The following is a 16,089-nucleotide window of genomic DNA, read 5'->3' as shown; positions in this document are numbered from 1 at the left end:
TTGATATGTTCTACCTGCGTTCAACAGCTACTTAACATGAATTGTTGTGCGATTGCCGAACAAGTTTTCAAGAGAGATAACTCCTGACATCTTAGGATCCTAGCACTGAGGCAGCATACATCCAATTGTCAAACCCCAAAATAAATGTTTAATGGCTAGAGGTAAACGGTATTATTTTATGATAATAATAATTTCTCAAATAAAAAGAAAATCACATGTTTCGATTCAATTGACCGCAGTCTATTTAATAAAACTTATTATCAAACCAATGTGACCAGTAGGCATTTACACTGACACGTGATTCACCTCCCCCTTGGTTAGCTAATGCGGGATTGGAATTTTCCCCAAACTTTTTACCACACTTTCAGGGTATAACATTAGCAAGTATTACCTAACATTTTCCACCCTGGAGAAACAAATATACATCATAATTTCAATTACCGTATGTTAATTCCACCATCATAACTCCGTGGGATTCACGAGGCAAGTGTGATCGTTAGTTTATTGTAATGATATAATGTAGGTGAAAAATACATGTGATATTATCACAGCAGTTATTTCAATAACAGTAATGAATAATTTCCTATTATGGTTTTAGCAGACGTGTTGATTTTCGTTTATTGTTGATTCACTCAAAAAAATCGGAATGTATAAAGTAAAAATTGTACGGCCTTTAAAATGTATGACCTAATTTTTGCAGTATTGTTTTAGTATACGTATTAATTTTCGTTTATTGTTGATTCACTAAAAATCAGAATTTATAAAGCAAAACTTGTATGCATGACCATTAGGCGTTATGTTGTAGTTTAAATAAAACTTGATGATATGGCTCGTTGCCGTTTAAGACTGCAATGTGTAGACGCATATTACGTTGTTAAATGGAACGTGTAAAATGTTTCTCTATAAATAGAACCGGGTCTCAGATACAGTAGTGTATATAATGTCTGCAGACTGTGTGTACACAAAATGGATTTCAGCTCGCTTTTTAGCTGTAATACTGTGACAGTGGCCATCGTTGTGGTAGTGTTGATCCTGTTATTCAGTCGGTCTCTACAATGGCCGTCCAATCTCCCGCCTGGTCCAACTGGTTACCCTGTCATAGGAAGCATTCTTTTGTTTCGAAATGGAAACGTACAGGAGATCTTTCGTAAACTTCGAGCTCAATATGGCGACATATTTAGTTTAAAGCTTGGGGTTAACCTTACAGTGGTTATTAGTGGAGAAGAGGCGTTAAAAGAAGCTTTCATCAAACAAGCGGAGGACTTCTCGGATCGATTAGAAAACACAATAACTGGACAAGTTTTACTAAATAAAGGTAAATGATAATATGTAAATGAGCGGTATGTACGTTTGAATCAAACCTATCTGCATTTCGCTGAAAATAAGAAAACAATTTATGAATACATGTATATGTCTTGTCCTTTCATGTTTGGTAAAGAAAGGTAAATAAGTCTAATAACGCGAAGATAGATCTCAAGATGTCAGAAACTAAGCCCACGTTCCCAAACCGTCAATCAGCACATGCATGGAATTCTATTGGATGGAATACGTATAGTTTGGAATTTTTTTCATCCCAAACTTGCAGAAATGGTATCTTTCCCTCCTAACCAGCATTCATTATCTCCAGCGTAATTTAATGCCATTTCTTTATTTATAGGCCATAACATTACTCAATAAATAAAAGGAAATACATCAATGGTTTGAAATTTCATTATCAATAGAGTATACATTGTCGGATACCCATGGTTGTCACCCGTGGGTCAAATCAGCCAAAATGTCGTTTCGATGACGTCATTATATAAATAGAATCCAATCAACATAGACCTTTCAGAACTCTTCGGTTTAGATGGATGAATATTAAAATGTAATAAAATGGTGGCGCATATGATAGAATAACCTAGTATGGCAATGTTTTTAAGGTGCTAGGATTTAGTTTGGTTTTATTTGTTTAACATCCTATCAACAGCTGAGGTCATTCATGGACGGCCCCGTGCGTGCGAAATGCATGCGTGTGGTGAGTGCGTAAGTGTGTTTTTGGAGGCTGCGGTATGTTCGTGTTCAGTATCCTTGTGAAAGTCCCGAACATTTACCGATTTATAGTGTAACCTCACTGAAGCTGACTGCCGAAGACACCCAGCAGGACACCCAGCAGGACACCCACCCGGTCACATTATACTGTGTAAGGAGCAGTCCAGGTGTACGTAGCATGTAATGTGTGCGTCAATATGCTAAACAGAGTATCGAAATTGAACAACGACTTCGCGGTGTTCACATACACTGAAATGCCTGATAACCGGCTTTTTCAACACCTAGGTCAGTTTTTATTGCTATTAAGACATATCTTTGTGAGACAAATGGGAATCACAAATATTCTGCTGAAAGTTTTAAACCTATTGATATTGAATTTCGTTTTCGAGATCACTCATCGATACCGTTGTTGACATGTAGCTTCTATAAAGTGCTTGTTACCTTCAATCTGATTTGCTTAAATTCCGATGGGAAAATATGACGGAGTCAATCAAATAGCCTCTATTGAAACGAGAGTTGACTTACGGGTGATAAGTGCAGCGTAGCGTAGTGCTATAAACCGACGATGGATACATTGTTACTCTCTTGAATTTACTCAATTGCTTGTTTAAAAATATAAATTTTGCTTCTAGGTATTGTTTTCTCCTCTGGGGAACATTGGAAACAAACACGGACATTTTCTTTGTCGACACTTCGGAACTTTGGATTTGGAAGAAAGTCTTTAGAATCCAGAGTACAAGAGGAAGTCGCAGCATGCCTAGATATCATCGAACAACAGAACGGACAACCTTACGACATGAAGGAACTGACAACCATGGCAATATCAAATGTCACATGTAGCATTACTTTTGGAAATAGATTTGATTACACTGATGTAAAATTCAAGCGTATAACATCTCTTTTCTGCGAATGTTTTAAATTAATTGCGCTTGGTCGTCACGCTCAAGCTTTTCCTTATTTGAAGTACCTTCCTGGAGATATGTTTAATATCAAGAAATTGATTCAGAATACAAAGGATATCAGAGACTTTGTCTTTGAACAAATAAATGAACATCGAAACACTTTTGATGACGAGAATCAGCGAGATTTCATCGATGCATTTCTAAGTCAGCAAAGTAAACATGGCCAGGAAGATGCCATATTTGAAGGTAAGCTATACAAATCAATGTTAACATCCTACTACCTGAGGAGGACAATAAATGGGGGGGGGGGTGGGGGTGGGGGGGGGGGGGGGGGGGTGGGGGGGGGGGGGGGGGGGGGTCGGTTGGTTCGATTTTACGATTCGATTTTTTACTACATCATTATTTCAATTGATATTCTGAACACACAAAAAAAAATAGTAAATAATCATTCAATTCTCAAGAAGTTATCCAGGTGAAATAGTTTTTTTTGTAATTGTATTGCAAATCAAGATTAGTCTTTTCCGTTATGTAATAACATTTGCAATATTTCATTAATTTCAAATCAATCCGCGAGTTGAAACATCATGTACCACTTTCATCACGTTATGATTTTTTTTTAGTTTGATGATGACATCAGAAAATGTACGATTGGGCTACAATTACCACTTCAAGATGCCGGATCATCCTGTCGAAGTGATATTTTTATATTATAAAGCAAGGCTAGGTATATGATTATCAATGTATAAGCAATATTATTACAATAGACGGGGAAAACATTTTAGATCGCGATTATGTTTTTCTGTGAGCCTTACTTTATTTTAGGAAATGTTTATTTTGTGTTTCTTAACAATACAAATTAAAATCTATTTCGTGAATTACATTGCAGATTTTGTCTCTGGTGTTCGCATTTAACTCTTATTTTGACTCACTATATCTTTTTCATATATATCTATTATATGCGTTTGATGTGTTACATATCATGTCTTGCAGATTTGAACTTGGCGGTATCTATCATCAATTTCTTTGTTGCTGGAACCACCACAACAGCCACCACGATTCGATGGGCGATACTATACCTCATTCATAACAAACACATCGAGGACAAACTTCGACAGGAGATTGAGACGGTGGTTGGAACGTCCAGACTTCCATCAATCGCCGACAAACCCCACATGCCTTACCAAGAAGCGTTTATAGCAGAAGTTCTCCGGATGGGCAACACAGCTCCCCTCTCGGTGCCTCACGGGGCTTTAAAAGACATTCACTTCCGTGGCATGGTTATCCCAAAAGGGTCTGTGATAATGCCGAATCTCGACTCCGTTATGACTGATCCAGAACTGTTTGAAAATCCGGAGAAATTCGATCCGGAGAGATTTCTAGGAAAGGACGGAAAACTGAACGGCAAAGAACAGAATGTCATGGCTTTCTCACTAGGTACGTTCAGCTTGGAATTACTTTTGTTAATTTATAGCATACACATTGAAATCAATGTAAACATTGAGAATAGATATCCGCATGTAAAGTTATCAATACTTACCTCGCCAGTTGTTAATGATTGACGAAACTTTTTCTTCATTTGTCTGCGTTTATGAACTCTTTTAAATTAAATTTTCTAAATAGTTCCGACCGCCATCTTTAACATAGTTATGCTGTACGTCCAATTTGACCGTCGTAACGTCTCATTGGCCTAAATTTACTAAAGTCCGATTTAGATAAAATTTAATAAATGGACTATTATGGTATTCAGAAATCGTCACCAGTTGCGATAGCATCAAATTGTGAAACCATATAACCCTCAGGAAGAAAATACCCCATGATTATAAAGGAAGGAGTTGGTCCGTTTGGACAACCAAAGAACAAGTGGTGGTCTTTCCAATGACCTTCTCACTCTGTGTATTTGATTTGTAGATCTTCTTCTGCCACCATGCAACATGGTGTTATCAATTCAGAACTTTTCTTTCGAGGTGACGGTATCTGACTAGGCACACGTTAACGTATTTCCATACTTATATTGCTATTGTAATTACATTAAATACCTCACACAAAATATTCAATAATACTGCTAGTCTTTTTTGACGTTCTCCCTTTAGATAAATGAAGTTCATTTTATCATACAAATGTTCAACCCCTGTAACACAATGATCCTGATTATTTAACTATTAGAATTCATTAACGAAATAAAATCCCTTTCTGCATTACAGGTAGGCGAATCTGTACCGGAGAATCTGTGGCGAGGATGGAACTATTTCTCTTCATGACGTCATTTTTGCAGAGGTTCGAGTTTCTTCCGGAAAGCCCTGATAAACTCCCATTTACCGGTGGAGTTTTGGAATTGGCGCGGGTTCCAAAGGACTTCAAATGTCGTATAGTAAAGCTTAAATGAAATATGGACACCTATATCAGTCGTGCCATTGATACAGAAACTCTTTTGTTCCAATGCAAAGATCCGACATGCACAACTTTCAAACGAGGAGTTATAAACCATTGTTAGTGAAATACGAAGCATGTTAAGTGCACTAAGCTGTGATATTTTTAGAGCCAATCTCATTGATTCGCCTGCTTGACAATGTGGACATTCTGGTGAAGATTCCCATCATTATTTCCTTAACTGTCCCCTGTACAATAACTTAAGAGGAACTCTTATTGCTGATTTAACCTGGTACGGTCCAGTAAATGTAGATAATCTTTGCAATGGTGACACGAATATTTCCTCAGTTGACAATATAAAAATCGCCAAAGCTGTGCAAAACTTCTTGAGAAAATCGGGAAGATTCGAGTAATTATCACTTCCTAACACATTAAGCACGTGTTTTTGTATCAACTGGATTAGAATTGTGTATTGAGAGAAGGCCAAGAAAAGGAGAATCTGAGATGTGGACCATGATTTGATGAACAATTAAAAGCAGAAACGACTGCACATCGGTCATCAGCAATTTATATAGACGTACATATGATGCACAATTGGCGAATATGAGCAGAGTTGTAAAAGAAATTCAAAATATCCCATCGCCAGCGAAAAAATAAAACTTTGTGATTCAAGTAATAACACAAAGACGAACAGGGAGTTTGTGCAGTTGGAGTTGCTAACCACATTTTAATGTATAGTATGCATATGTGATTCATATATCCAATCATATAATGTAAATAATAAAATCATATTATGTAGTCTGTAACGAGCTTTTGCTATTTTATGATGCTGCAAATATATAAATTCCTACTCAGTTAAAACGTTACGTTCTTGTGGAAAAGTATCACTTGAAGTTACCTTGACAAAACCCATTACAATAAAGCTTTTGTCGGTATTGTATCTGTATTGAAAAAAAAAATGTTATAATGTAACAATATAAAGAACTCTAGGCACGACAAGAAGATGGCTTTTAGAAAAACATGTTATACCGTAAAGTTTGGGGTAAAATATGTATATTTCTAAAATAGGCCTCAAACTTAAAAAGTTTAACAATTTGTCTTCAAAAGACCCTTCTTAATATGATCAGATGTCTTAAAAGCATGATATAGGAGCAGTTTTATTTGATTTAAAAGTCCCCCATATTTATGTGGCATTATTCACAGTCCCCATAGCATTTTAAGACAAAACAAAGTAAGAGTTTATACGTATATAAAGTCAAATCCGGTCAAACAAATGCTCCTATCCTATGCTAAAAAAAAACTTGTGAGCATAACAGCTTTGCTGATTCTGAAGAGTCCCCTAGACGTGACGAAAGCGCTAGCTGCTGTGACGTGTTTTTTTTATTCTTTTTAAATATATATAAATATATATTATACCAGTAATCGATTTCATGGGTACTATCAATCTACAAAATGAAAAATGCCAACGAAACAGTACAAAAACGTAATTTGAGCTTAACGAATAGATATGATTTTTTTAATTTACCTGGAAGGTTTTTTTTTTGTTTTTTTTTTAATTATTCCATAAACAGCAGGAGAGCGGAGTCGTATAATGATTGCTGCAGTAACATTCCAGACATGTATGGTACAGGCAAACCTACTCTAACGGTCACCTTGAAAATAAAAGATCAGAAAAATATGACAATTAAACATTGGGTTTTTATTTGTTAGCATTTCCCTAAGAAATTAATTAAAGCGACTATAACTGTAAAAAAAATACTGCTGGAAAATAGTATCTGGTGTTAATATTCTTATATAGTGCATCTTAAAGACGTTCCTTTAATTATGAAAATCAAGTGCTGTTTCCTCATTTTGTACCTTAATCAGTGCGAAACAATAACAATACAATTTGGTAGGTCCCACAAGATCGTATATATTACCACTCGTAAGCAGAAGGCTGTGCTGACACGTCACTCATATCCACGAAACACTCGTTTACCAATCTCAATCGCTGTAAATGAGACTCGTTTACAAAACTCGATCGAGGTAAATGAGACTCGTTTACAAAACTCGATCGCTATAGCAATAAATGAGACTCGTTTACAAAACTCAATCGAGGTAAATGAGACTCGTTTACAAAACTCGATCGCTATAGCAATAAATGAGACTCGTTTACAAAACTCGATCGCTAAAGCTATAAATGAGACTCGTTTACAAAACTCGATCGAGGTAAATGAGACTCGTTTACAAAACTCAATCGAGGTAAATGAGACTCGTTTACAAAACTCGATCGCTATAGCTATAAATGAGACTCGTTTACAAAACTTAATCGAGGTAAATGAGACTCGTTTACAAAACTCGATCGCTATAGCTATAAATGAGACTCGTTTACAAAACTCAATCGAGGTAAATGAGACTCGATTACAAAACTCGATCGTTATAGCTATAAATGAGACTCGTTTACAAAACTCGATCGCTATAGCTATAAATGAGACTCGTTTACAAAACTCGATCACTATAGCTATAAATGAGACTCGTTTACAAAACTCAATCGAGGTAAATGAGACTCGTTTACAAAACTCGATCGCTATAGCTATAAATGAGACTCGTTTACAAAACTCGATCGAGATAAGTGAGACTCGTTTACAAAACTCGATCGCTATAGCTATAAATGAGATTCGTTTACAAAACTCATCGAATAAATGAGACTCCTTTACAAAACTCGATCGCTTTAGCTATAAATGAGACTCGTTGACAAAACTCGATCGCTATAGCTATAAATGAGACTCGTTTACAAAACTCAATCGAGGTAAATGAGACTCGTTTACAAAACTCAATCGAGGTAAATGAGACTCGATTACAAAACTCGATCGCTATAGCTATAAATGAGACTCGTTTACAAAACTCGATCGCTATAGCTATAAATGAGACTCGTTTACAAAACTCAATCGAGGTAAATGAGACTCGATTACAAAACTCGATCGCTATAGCTATAAATGAGACTCGTTTACAAAACTCGATCGCTATAGCTATAAATGAGACTCGTTTACAAAACTCAATCGAATAAATGAGACTCATTTACAAAACTCGATCGCTATAGCTATCAATGAGACTCGTTTACAAAACTCGATCGAGGTAAGTGAGACTCGTTTACAAAACTCAATCGAGGTAAATGAGACTCGTTTAAAAAAGCTCAATTGAGGTAAATGAGACTCGATTACAAAACTCGATCGCTATAGCTATAAATGAGACTCGTTTAAAAAAACTCAATCGAGGTAAATGAGACTCGTTTACAAAACTCAATCGAGGTAAATGAGACTCGATTACAAAACTCGATCGCTATAGCTATAAATGAGACTCGTTTACAAAACTCGATCGCTATAGCTATAAATGAGACTCGTTTACAAAACTCGATCGCTATAGCTATAAATGAGACTCGTTTACAAAACTCGATCGCTATAGCTATAAATGAGACTCGTTTACAAAACTCGATCGCTATAGCTATAATGAGACTCGTTTACAAAACTCGATCGAGGTAACTGAGACTCGTTTACAAAACTCGATCGCTATAGCTATAAATGAGATTCGTTTACAAAACTCAATCGAATAAATGAGACTCATTTACAAAACTCGATCGCTATAGCTATAAATGAGACTCGTTTAAAAAACTCAATCGAGGTAAATGAGACTCGTTTACAAAACTCAATCGAGGTAAATGAGACTCGATTACAAAACTCGATCGCTATAGCTATAAATGAGATTCGTTTACAAAACTCGATCGCTATAGCTATAAATGAGACTCGTTTACAAAACTCAATCGAGGTAAATGAGACTCGATTACAAAACTCGATCGCTATAGCTATAAATGAGACTCGTTTACAAAACTCGATCGCTAAAGCTATAAATGAGACTCGTTTACAAAACTCAATCGAGGTAAATGAGACTCGATTACAAAACTCGATCGCTATAGCTATAAATGAGACTCGTTTACAAAACTCGATCGAGGTAAGTGAGACTCGTTTACAAAATTCAATCGAGGCAAATAGTGTTTTAAAACCAGAAAAGATGTTTACTGAACATTCTACTGTATAGGTTCATATATCACTATATCTTAAATATATTTCACTATTTATAAGGATAAATCACAGTTTAATGCGAATGGTTATAGTCGTAGTCGCTTTAAGTAGTTTTTTTGTATACCAGCATCCATTGATCGCCAACAGTAATGCTGTAAAATAGCACCATATCGTATAGTTACATTTCACTCAGACATACATTTACACATGCGAAAACTCACAAACAGTACGGCTATTCTTCAGACACTTCACACAAAAAAATATAGACATTTCAAATATTGCACCAACATTTCGAAAATTTGTCATTTTCACATGATAACACGTCACAGTACAATGATTGACACAAACATAAATAAAGAAACACCTCGTTGGATGAAATACCGCAGTGACAAAAGACAAGGGCAAAAGACATCGATAGAAACTGAAGATACATGAGATAAAAAAAGGAAGTGGATTTAACTTGAGGCAAAACCATGTCGCACTGATGTTATTTTTAGACTTATACCCTCCTAAGTTACTTCATTCACGTACGCTAGACGGAGCTGCAGTCCTTGTTGACAGTAAAGAACTAATGGAGGGAAATAATCTAGAGGATTTTAACTGTCAAGTCAACGAACCAATCACAGCATCTCGACATAATCCGTCAAAGTTCGGAAGAAACCCGAATCTTGACGGGATCAGCCGAGATGTTGCAGCAAGAATATTTTCTGACGCCAAGGCTTGACACGTTTCCAATTTTATGCATGCAACCCTTGTAGATATACCCTTCAGTAAATATCGGCAAGTTCTGGTACCAATTTAGGATGCCGGAAGCTGCCGATGTTTGTAGAACGGTAAATCTATCTACCCACTGTTCCAGGATCATAACAATTTTGCCTTCTATATCGTTTCAAGAGACACTATCTCTCTAAAAATAATAATTAGTACTACACTATTTATCCTGCAACCACAAAAATTATGTTGACGCCTCTAAATGAAAATTCGAGACAAGATTCCCTTAAGTTCAAGATGGTTACGAAGAAACTTTTCGTTACTTATTTTTCCGTCCTTGTTTTATCTAAATCTTCAAATTTTTGTCTCATTGCTTCGTTAACTTGGTATCCCATTTGCCTGAGTCTCAATCCGACCACTGATTTGTCAGCGAATCCACTCTTATTGTCAGCGAAGGCCCCAAAAATGACTCTCATTCTACTGATTCTGTTAAACGGAATAAAAGCTCATCGTCAAAAATTTAATCAATTCAACAAATATCATAAAACTAAATTTAGAAACTGTTATTACTAAGTCATGTTGAAATAAGCAACAACAATTACAATATGTACATATATACTTACCTCCTCATCTATATGTATACGTCCATTTTTAATCAGAGCGATGCTTGATTAAAGCTCTCAGCAATATCTGAAATATGAAATAGAGAACGTATCTTGATAACGCTTCATAATAAATTATTGTCATGGGCCATCGTCATGCAATTTCTGTTGTTGATCCTAACAACACACTTGGTATTGAGCCTCTGCATTTGATTCCGTCAATTGGTTGGAATTTTCAATTAACAGCAACAGCAAAAGCAGCAGCAGCAACAGCAGCAGCAGCAGCAACAACAACAACAACAATAACGACGACGACAACAACAACAGGGATATACATTTACAGATGACCTTTGAATTTAATACGTCAAATTTCCCATATGCATATGATTGTGTCAAAATACACGTACATGATATTGATTATTATACAAAAAATCCCGGAACACTTACCTCTAATCTATCATAATTCCCATCGTATCCAAGGAAAACAAGAGGCCTGGCGAACTTGCCGGGTCAATTTTCCGTCTGCGTCTGTGTCCATGGCCTTGAACTCTGACCTTAGATATACGTTATCATCTTATTTGGCTGGATGATAAGCGTAGGTATGTTCTTGATACAACAAGTCGTAAAATAAAGATATAACATTAAAAAACAACGTCATTATTATTGGTAAATGAACTTGAATTATGAATGATGTATGGCATTAATCACACACCTCGGATCTATGAGTCAGTCCCTCTACCGACTCAATTGTCACTCCTCACCCCCAACAATATCCAGAGCTCTTTTATATGGGAGGTGAATATTACAGTAATGTAGGATAATCCCTTAAACCACAAAATGATTAGCTTATCTTTCTTCATACATATTATGAAGCATTTGACGAATATTCTGATTCAAGTATTGTGAAACAGTAAAAAAAACAGTTTCACAATCACCGGTGCGGCTTAAATAGCCTCTGAGCTATTTATATTTCAGAACACATTGAAATAATAAATCACAATAAAGTCAACGTCTTTAACAATGAAGCTTCTAGCATTTGTAAATTCCATTCACATAAAAACGATATGTTTTGTTTTCCAACATTTTTTTTTTTTTTTTTCGTCAATAAAATGCCTTGCCCCCATTTTATTATATAAGTAACAAGCTAAACATTTTGGTAAAGTATTTGTTTTTATTTGGATGGCGCATGGTATCCAGTGCTGTCACGTGTATCCCTGACCAAATCGTTACAGGTACGTGTCAAGTATAGTTACATCGTAGAAGTCAAATTATGGCGACGGTCAAGTATTTCAGGTGCGAAGGCTGGCGATCGGATGTGATCAATTATCAACAGTCACACGGATAAATTAAAGTGTCAGCTTAAATTTCATACTCGTTACTTATATCGAAGGAGGTATGTAATTTATAGATTTTAATTGTAGTTATCTCCTATTAATCAACAAAAATCGATAAATTTAAACTCAATCAAAATAAGAGGTACATGTACGTGTATCATACTCGGATTAAAACAAACAAACAAACAAACAAAGAAGAAGATTCCGGTTTTATCAAGTGACAAAAAGACAATGATCACAGCAAACATGTTTTATTTAGATTAGGTATCATCTTGTAAGGCACTCACCTCAAATATACTTGTCCACGGTTGACCATTCAGTGACCAATAGTGACTAGTCTTTCGTGCAAGTTACCTGTTAGTAAACCCATTTTACCTGTGTTATTTTCACCTGTTAATCCTTTCCTTTTCGGGTAAATCAGCTGTGACTATACACAAGCGTATTATATCAACAACGTCAATGTTTCATTTCCTGTTTGTCGAGTTATAATTGTGTACATATTTCGGAAATTGACACATGCTGGTAATAAAGATACAATATTGTCTCATTTTGCCTTATCAGTTCAGTTTTATTTTTGTCGCAACGTCCATTTTATCGTCCATTTTATTTTGAATTCAGTACAATACACGATTTCAATAACATTGATTGATTGTAGAATTGTAAAATCTTCTTAAAGGATGAAATAAAGAGAACAATATCTAATACATAAACTTTCTCGTTGGCGGTGCCTAATGGATAAAAATAGCGCGTGACGCTATTAACATAATACGTAGTCATATGAAAACAATCGACACGTGTATCTATTTATAGATATAGACTACTAACGGTTAACTGATCTCAGTAGAAATGCATTATTGTATTACCTGCTCTGTGATATGTTTGTTTTCGGAGGCAACCGTGTGTATTATCAGATTATATAATGACTATATTTAACGACGCTGAAACACGTTATGGACCCGATCTCTTACTAAAGAAAAATGTAAGATACGACACGGAAACATAATTATGTATCATATGGTATATTTCCCGTATTCTTTGTGATATTTCCCGTGTTCTATGGTATATTTCCCGTATTCTATGTGATATTTCCCGTATTATATGATATATATCCCGTGTCATATGGTATATTTCCCGTATTCTATGGGATATTTCCCGTATTCTATGGTATATTTCCCCTATCCTATAGTATATTTCCCGTATCCTTTGGTATATTTCCCGTATCCTTTGGTATATTTCCCGTATCTTATAGTATATTTCCCGTATCCTATGTGATATTTCCCGTATCTTATAGTATATTTCCCGTATCCTATGGCATATTCCCCGTCTTTGGTATATTCCCCGTGTACTATGGTATATTTCCCGTGTTCTATGGGATATTTCCCGTACCCTATATTTCCCGTATCCTATGGTATATTTCCCGGGGGTGGGGGTGGGATAGGGAGGGGGGGGGGGGGGGGGGGGGTGTTGTTTGGCATAGGTTTTTTTTAAGGCTATAAAAAGAATTTTCTCATCCGAAAAAGGAGGGGTCCCAGGACCCTCCCCCTGGATCCGCTAGTGCATTGTGCTTATAAATAGATATATAACAGAAACATGACGGAGGAAAACAACTCTTTGACTCGTGCCCTGACCGGGCCTCGAACTCAAGATCTACGGCACCCAATCGCCATTGTGGAGGTCGTCTATAAGATGATATGAATACATGGGGAAATACATATTGCTTACGTCAAGTAAATAGTAAATTATGATACTGAATTATTGAATTTCCGAACTCTATAAATAAAACGATTGAAAGAAAATCATCAGATGACGTAGAATTATATATTGATCATGTTGTTATCAGTTTAAAATCTATATCAGCAACCAGGAGAGTCACGTGATACACATAGACAAACAGCATGATAAAATATGTATATTTAGTTCATAAAAATAACCAACAAATTGTATAAATATAGGTAGTGTTTTGTTTATTGTCATAACTGAAATAGAAAAGTCCGTAGCAGTTACTGGATTGGGAACAGATTTATCTGCGGATTCTAAGATCCTCGTACTTACTGGATCCTACACAACAGCTATGCCTCTAAAGAAAGCCTGTTTCTTTTACTACAAAGGGTATCTTCCCAGTAGTACACGGGACCTTAACAAGCTGATTGCCCGCCACAATGATCCAAGGTAAATTTACTTAAATTCACAAAAAGATGATACATTTCAGTACTTTTCACAGAGATTTTGAACAATTTTCCAGTCCATACAACTCGCTTGGTAGCACAATGTATCATATGGACTATGTGTTGGTGATCCGAAGATAAAGATTTGAATTTCCTGTCGTCGCTGTCCTGTGAGGAATATTTATAGCATGTGTACAATTCGCATCCATGTATATCAATATATTGCGATCCTGGTATTCATATCATTTAATAGACGACTTCCACAATGATCACTCCGCTATTGAAGAGTTCTTTAAAAGAACGTCGATGTGGCGCAGTGGGATAAGCTGCGGGTATTTTTGGCTAGGCGATTGGGTGCCGTAGATCGTGAGTTCGAGGCCCGGTCAGGTTACGAGTCATAAAGTTGTCTTCCTTCGTCGTTTGTGCTACTATGTAGTATATGCACAATGTATCATATCCACTATGAGTTTGTGATCCGAAGATATGAAACAAAAGTTAAATAGATCGTACACAGATTAAAGGTGTTATTTTTTTCATTATATATATAGATCTATATATATGTTGGTTTTTTTGGGGGGGAAAATCATTATATATAACTTTTTCCATATATTTCGTTTTTAAGTTTTTATATAACATCTCTCTGTTTTCAGAACGAATCCCAAATGTTTTCCAACAACATACATCCTGGATCAAACAATGGCGGCGGGATGTGGACAAGTACGAAAAGCAGAGGGGATAGTCTGACGGACTGGAGAGCGTAGCAAAGGGAAACAACTCTATCAGAATTACGAGTATCTGCCACTGTGATGTTACGTGATCAAAAACAATAATCACAAAGATAGTACAGAAAGAATTCTTCATATTGAATGCCAGAAAACTGAATGAAGAAGCGAAAAAGTAATTTGATTTTGAACTTGTAACTATTCTGCAAAGAACACCTCGATGATTCGTAAAATCACATATTACATATTTTCGGTTACAGTTTCCAATATGACTGCTGGTTACGTTTTATATCACTGCAGCATCATCATAATGCGCGACGTCATTTTGACGTTATAGTGATCTGCGTTATGTAAACGCTTTGTACATATCATAGCTTTGCATCAATCACTTAGGTGACTCTGATTTTCAAGAAGAAAAGGCAAAGCAAGAGAAATATGAAAGAAAGAGAAAAGGCAAGACGAATAAACTAATTCTAAGATACCTTACATTCTTTGTTTTATTTCAACTGCCAAAATCGTAATTCATGAGATTTTCACGATTGCTTTGTAACAGTTTTCGTTCCATATAATATAGGACATAATCGTAGGCATGTTTTCATACTGACGAACGTTTTTGTACGTTTTACCTACGTTTTCTCTTCGTTTCCCTTCTCCAATCGGTCATTTGATTTTGAACCGTGTCTTTGACCGTGAAAATCGATGGTCAAGGTAAAAGATTTGCATACATTTTGTAGCCAGTCATATATTTGATTATTTGACCTTAAAACATTGCAAACATCTTCAAAAGAACGTTTCTTTCATATACTATGGTGATAAACCGTTTTAAAGAGATTTTTTTTTATCATTTATCATCTATGTATCGTGTACCATATAAACTGTACCCTGTTTCGCGTATCTCGTACCTTGTAATATGTTTGCAGTACCTTGTATCCTATACCATGTATCATGAACTGTGTTTACTGTACCGTGTTTCGCGTATTCCGTATTTTGGGTTGCGTTACGGTAACACGAATTGTCGAGATAGTCGTGTTATTAACACGGCAAGTCGTGTTATTATGACGACCTCTCACGATAATTTATCACGACCGGTTAAGTTAGGTTATCGCGGATCTCGACCTAAAATGTGCTCTTGCCAAGATATTCCATCTATATGGTGGCATGGATCTGCCATCACATAACGAGATAATTTTGTCAACATAGCGA

General features: G+C 36.0%; 1 protein-coding gene across 2 annotated transcripts; it reads left to right on the top strand.

Moving 5' to 3' along the window:
- Window positions 1-904: 904 nt before the first annotated feature.
- Window positions 905-6,103, top strand: LOC117329232 (cytochrome P450 2B4-like). 2 transcript variants are annotated; one of them, XM_033887070.1, is made up of 4 exons: window positions 905-1,315; window positions 2,661-3,176; window positions 3,921-4,364; window positions 5,132-6,103. In XM_033887070.1, the coding sequence occupies exons 1-4, from the start codon at window positions 967-969 to the stop codon at window positions 5,311-5,313; spliced, it is 1,491 nt and encodes a 496-aa protein (XP_033742961.1). In that variant the 5' UTR covers window positions 905-966; the 3' UTR covers window positions 5,314-6,103. The 2 variants fall into 2 exon arrangements, with proteins under 2 accessions (XP_033742961.1, XP_033742962.1); XM_033887071.1 differs by lacking the exon at window positions 905-1,315 and adding an exon at window positions 2,169-2,313 and having other exon boundaries at window positions 5,132-5,532.
- The last annotated feature ends 9,986 nt before the right edge of the window (window positions 6,104-16,089 follow it).

Source organism: Pecten maximus, chromosome 6, assembly GCF_902652985.1.
Source record: "Pecten maximus chromosome 6, xPecMax1.1, whole genome shotgun sequence".
Classification (NCBI taxonomy): Eukaryota; Metazoa; Mollusca; class Bivalvia; order Pectinida; family Pectinidae; genus Pecten; species Pecten maximus.
This window is presented reverse-complemented; position numbering and strand designations above follow the sequence as displayed.

Coding starts and splice junctions, on each gene's coding strand:
- LOC117329232 (XM_033887070.1), top strand. CDS start 967: ATGGATTTCAGCTCGCTTTTTAGCTGTAATACTGTGACAGTGGCCATC. Junction 1,316..2,660: donor ACAAGTTTTACTAAATAAAG/GTAAATGATAAT, acceptor TTTTGCTTCTAG/GTATTGTTTTCTCCTCTGGG. Junction 3,177..3,920: donor GGAAGATGCCATATTTGAAG/GTAAGCTATACA, acceptor CATGTCTTGCAG/ATTTGAACTTGGCGGTATCT.